This window comes from Gracilinanus agilis, unplaced genomic scaffold (genome assembly GCF_016433145.1).
Source record: "Gracilinanus agilis isolate LMUSP501 unplaced genomic scaffold, AgileGrace unplaced_scaffold45485, whole genome shotgun sequence".
Lineage (NCBI taxonomy): Eukaryota > Metazoa > Chordata > Mammalia > Didelphimorphia > Didelphidae > Gracilinanus > Gracilinanus agilis.
In genome coordinates, this window is record NW_025379672.1 from 3,564 (window position 1) to 9,064 (window position 5,501).

A 5,501-nucleotide genomic window follows, 5' to 3' on the forward strand; every position below is an offset into this window, starting at 1 on the left:
TCGCAGGTGAACAAAACCAAGGGAGCAGCACATCTGTTCTCCAGGTCCCTCTGCTCCTGCCCTGTCCTGGTCTCTTCTGTTTATTTATTTAAGAAAAATCAGACACAGTGGTGGGCAAAAACCCAAATGGAGAAATCACATCTGAGAAGTCACATCGTCCAATCCAGCTGTCCCGGGGCGGTGGCGGTGATGCTGGTGCCCTCAGCTCCCACCCTTGGAGACGAGAAGTCTCGAGGTGCCCTCGGACCCACCCCATGGGGGTCTGTGTTGGCAGAGGGGAGGAAAGGCCGCCTCTCCTAGCGCCTCCCTCTCCCTCTCTCCCACCCTGGCCCCCCAGAAAGGGAATGGACAGTCGGAGAACCCATGACAAGCGGCTAAGGCGTGGTGAAGACCTCGCTGAGGAAATCACAAGGTTAGAAGAATTCCCACCTCACTGGGAATCACAGGGCAGCGCCCTTGGGTCGGGGATGGGGGTGAGACATTGTGGGGGAGCCATGAGAGCATGGGCAGATGGAGCTTCCCCTCTTCTCTCTCCTCTGCCTTCCCACCCCTTCCTTAACCCTTCCTTTCTGGGATAGTCTCATGACTGGTGCCCCCTCTCTGGGCAATAGATTTTTGGGGTGCAGGGGAATGGTTGTGGATAGAGTAGACCTGTTCTCCCCACTATCTCCCTACCCAGGGCCTCCACAGGCAGGAGGCAAGAGGAGAGGGACCCCTTACCAATCCCTCAGGGGAGGAGACTAGACGGAAGGGTGGCTTGACCCCTTTCTGTGGCGCCGCTGACCCAAGGAGGGACAAAGCCTCCCAGAGGGTCGCAGGGCATCATTTCCCAACCCAGCCCCGATCCTTCAGCTCTGCAGCTCCATCCCTCAGGAGGGCTGGGGGGAGTCCCCTCATCCCCATCCTCAGGACAGAAATCCCTGAATGTAGGTTTGAGAAAAGTCATTGTGCAGCTTGGGGGAAGGGAAAGAGGAGAAATGGGGGGGGGGCGTGGGAGGAGAGGGAAGCAGACCCCCCCAAGGAAGGGGTAACCGTAGGGGCAGACAAAGCTTGGGAGGGGCATACTGGGCAAAGCCCACGCTTCTCTCTTCTTCTCCCAACTTCTTTTTTGTCTCTCTCGTCTACCCACTGCCTCTTCCGACTCTCTGGGAAAGGGAGTGAGGAAAGTGGCAGATTTTAGAGGGCAGTAGAGACGCGGAAAGAGAGAAAATCAGGGTCTCTCCTCCAATCCCTTCCTCCTGGGCTAGTCCCCCCAGAGGGAGAACCAACTAGGAAGGGAGGAGAGATTCGGGCCAAGGCCTCAGAAACAGCCCTGCCCAGGCCTAACCCGAGGTTAGGATTTATAAAACCCAATCCAACGTGGCCCAGAAGAAGCCGGGGAGGCTGAGGCAGACTCTTCCCGGAAAAGCAGCTGAGTGGGGCCAGGGTGGAGGCTCAGGGGAGTCACGGGAGGGGAGTCCCATCTAGGCAATCTCTTTGATTCTGCGGATGTAGTTGTGCAGGTCCTGAGGAGCCGCCAGCGTGCCCCCTGCCACATCTGGGCAGCCCCACCTCAGGTCCTCCTCCTCCTCCTCCTCCCCGGCGGGCACTGAGTCATACGCCAGCTCCTCCGAGGGCATCGTGGCGAACGTGGTGAACTTGACCCGCTTGCGTTTGGACGTGGGCGAGCTGGCCGGGTCCTCGGCCTGCTCCCGGGCGGAGCCCCCCGAGCTGCCGTCCCCTCTCCCGTGGACTTGGCTCTGGACGCTGGTCTGGGAGCTGCCGCTGCTGTGGTGGTCCCCGTGGCAGCAGGCCGGCACAGCCTCCAGAGGGTTGCCGGCCGGAGGCGAGAGCTCCCCCTGGGCTCTCAAGGGCTGCCCGTTCCCCAGGAAGACCCAGTGGTGGGAATGGTCCATGCTGGTCTGGCCCTCGGGGGGGATCCGCTTGTGGCGGTACCGGAGCACAAACACGATGCAGTTGATGAGGAAGACGAGGATGGCCAGGCAGAAGACCCCGAGCAGGGCGTACATCCCGATCTCCAGGTCCGTCAGCCCCCGCGGCATCTGGGTGAAGCCGGTGGGTGCGGGTGGGAAATCTTCGATGGGTGTCTGGGCCAGGCTGGCAGTGCCCGGCGTGGGAGGCCCCTGAGGGAAAGCGGTGCCCGGGGGGCCGGCCCCCAGGACCTCGTCCTCGCCGTCTCCACCGCCCCCACCGGGGCCAGGCTGGCTTGGGCCAGGGTAGTCATAGGTGGGGTCCTCTTCCTCGTTCCCAAAGTGGACTCGAAGCCCCACGGCCGCCGTGGCCAGGATACTCTTCCTCTTGGATTTCTGGCAGCTCTCGGCAATGGTGAGATCAGCCTGGAGCAGAAGACCTTCGCCCTCAGCCTCGGCCACCACAAGGGGGAAAGCCCGGTCCTGGGTCACGGTGGCCACCCGCTCATCCCGGCTGCTGACCAGCAGGGCGTAGTCTCTGGGGCTGTAGAGGGAGAGTGGAGCTGTGGTGCCATCACTGTAGGACAGCCAGAGGCTCAGGAGGGCTTCCTGGAAGAGAATAACCAGGGGAAGGGGATGGCAAAGAAGGGGGTGTCATAAAGGTTACCCCTTTCTAGAGGAGGTGGAGATGGCTGTTGTAATACTTGTGGTTTGTCCTTCTTTTTTAAAGAGGACCAATGACACCACAGGACGAGATTCTGATAGGTGCATGGATTAGATGCAGAGAGTGATGGAGGACAGAGGATGGGGTTGACCTAACGAGGAGGGATTGAGAGTCAATCATTCCAACTTAATCAACTTAAACTACTCTAGTCATTTATTATAGCATCCATCTTTGGAAATCTGCTTTACCTACAAGCCTGCCGCTGTGCCCTCCAGCCTCCCAGGCACTAGATCCGACCCATCAATGCATCCTAAGTATCCATGGACCTTGCCATTCACTCTGCCGCTGCTCCCTTGGGAGGCCTTTCTATTGGCCTCACAAATGAACTTTCCTATGGGTGTTGCCTCTTTCAATTGGAGTTCCCTGAAAGCAGGGGCTGTCTCACATTTTCTTTTTGTATTCCCAGCACTTGGCACAGCGCTTGGCACATTGTAAGTCCTTAAATGATTTTTCATTTGCTCATCCATTCATTCAAAGCCTTCCCTCCTCACTGCCCCATCCTCCCCATTATCTTAATAACTCAAGTCTCTTGTACTGCAGTATCAGCCATTCTTCCTTGTCCTGCTTTGGAGAAGATGAAGAAAAATCTGTTTTTTATTCATATGCTAAGGCATTGTTATTATCTCCTCTATTCTCTGGTCCAAGATTTCCTTGGTCTTCTCCCCTACAGCCTAAATAATTGAAAACATCACAGGAATATCAGACCAAGAAGGGATTTTAGAAATAATATAGCCCAACCTCTTCATTTCATAGAGAAGAAAACTGAGGCCCAGTGAGAACAATTTGCCTAAGATTGCACATTGAGCCAGGGGCAGAGGCAGTCGCAGAACCTGGATAACCCGAATCCCCTAGCTAGAGCTCTTCCTGCCTCAGACATTTACTACTTGTGCGACTCTGGGCAAGTCACTTAAAGGCTCCAAGCCTCAGTTTCCATATCTATAAAATGAGGATGGGGGGATTTCCACACTTCTGTCTAAGGACTTTTCCAGATCTAAGTCAGTAGTGCCATGATCCCTTGATCTATCATATACTCAGCTTTTTTGCATTGATTTTTTTCTTAGTTTCCCTCACCCCCTTTGTCTTTCTTCCTGTTCTTATTAGTCAAGGAGGAGAAGGAAACAGTTGTTATTGGGGTTCAGGAGTTGGAGGGAATTAAGGAAGCTTGGTATCCAGTCCTTCAGAGACCTAGGAGGACAGGTTTCTCAAGTTTCCAGGAGAAGTAATCTCTGATCATCAAGTACAGTAAGATAAATGGCCAGACTTCCCATAATTGAAGTCCTTACCTACCCAGGATTGAACAATGGAGTGAATAGGAAAGTACTCAAATTCCCCATGTTTGAGCCCCCACTGAGCCAGGAAGGAGTAGGAGAGGAAGGCTGAATGTCACCTAGAGCAGCCTCCGTTGCAGAGACTAGGAACACAAGGTGAGGTACCCCGTCTTTCCCTCCGACCCCATCAGTCCAAGATGGGTTATTCACCTGCTTGAGGAAGTTGAGGGTCTGCTGGGCTGCTGTAGTAGCCAAGATGGTGTGACTATTCCCAGGGCTGGGGCGGAGAGAGAGGGATAGGCTGGCTACCACCTGGCCTCGGAGCTCTGTGATGCTGACCTTCTCCTCTGTCACCGTCACCATTGTCTCCCCCAGGACAGCCTCAGTCAGTGGGGACACAACCTGGAGGTGAGGAGCAAATTGGATGCCAGACACGCAGGCCACAGGTGAGTGTGGGGAAGGGGAGACAGAGGTTCAGGATGGCAGGGAACTTAATGCCTGCCTCAACCCCAACCCTTTAAAGACTAGCCATCCTTCCCCCAAGAAGGATCCTTCTCTTGACTATAACTCATTATTTCAGAGCTATCAACAAGAACAGATATAGGAGAGGGAAGGGGTGAATGGGAATAATGTGGATTTTGGAGCAGGGGAGCTGGAGTCAGTCATAGGGCAGCAGCTGCCCTTGTCAGCCCCCCTGTTCTGTTTGCCCCAAGGATCTTAGTCCAGGAAGGGTTGGGACTAAGGGGAAGTCAAGTCCTACCTTAAATGGGGTAGTCCCAGGCTCTAGACCAGCCAAAGTGCTACTGTCCACCAGCTGGGCCACACGGGGGTCACCCACCCTCATGAAGTCACTGACCAGGTCTGTCACCTCCACCAGCCAGTCAGGGCCCAGCATGGTGACCACTTGGTCAGTGCCCTCAGAGGATGTTGTGTGGAACTGAGTGAAGACCTGGAGGGTGGAATGTTGGTACTGCAGAGTACAGCCCCGGTTCTGTCGCCTCTCTTCCTCTTCCTCTTCCTCATCCTCACTTTCTCGAGCTGACCTGAGCGTAAACAGGGAGAGAGCAAGTTTAGGAAGATCACCTGGTCTTCAGCCTCATCTATGCTACAAGAGGATATGCATGTGTGTGTGCATGTGCATGTACATGTGTGTGTGTGTTCAGGAGGAAAGAGAATGAAGGCAGTGGGGAGGCAAGGAGATAAATCCTGCTCCGTTTACACTCTCCACATATCCAGAAGACGTTGTCACTATAATGTTACTTTCTTCATCTGGTCTTCCCACTTGTCTGAGCTCTAGAGAGGAGAAAGTAGTATCTACCATATTGGAGTGTGTGCGGGTGTGTGGGTGTGGAAGGGGACTGGCCCTCCTCTCCCTTAGATTCTTTGGTTCTATTCCATTCCAAGAAACTGTATATTTGAGGAGATTGTGTTTTCTCTTCTTCCCCGTGTTTCAGGGGTTGGACCAGGGGGCTTTTTAGGTTCCTTCAAACTCTAAACCTATGATCCCATCCTTCACTTCCCCCTTCCTACCATGCATCCATCTTCTTCTCTTATCTTTGCCCATCTCTCTCTTTTTTTCATCTAAATATCCCAGAGAAA

The 5,501-nt window shown here is 54.3% G+C and overlaps 1 protein-coding gene across 1 annotated transcript; it reads right to left on the minus strand.

The window, feature by feature from the left end:
* Positions 1–1,463: 1,463 nt before the first annotated feature.
* Positions 1,464–4,945, minus strand: LOC123255389 (transmembrane protein 132E-like; the record flags this gene model as incomplete). Its single annotated transcript, XM_044684196.1, has 3 exons — positions 1,464–2,519; positions 4,113–4,304; positions 4,663–4,945. Coding segments are annotated over 3 exons (1,531 nt in total), but the record flags the coding sequence as incomplete, so codon positions are not given.
* Positions 4,946–5,501: the final 556 nt, after the last annotated feature.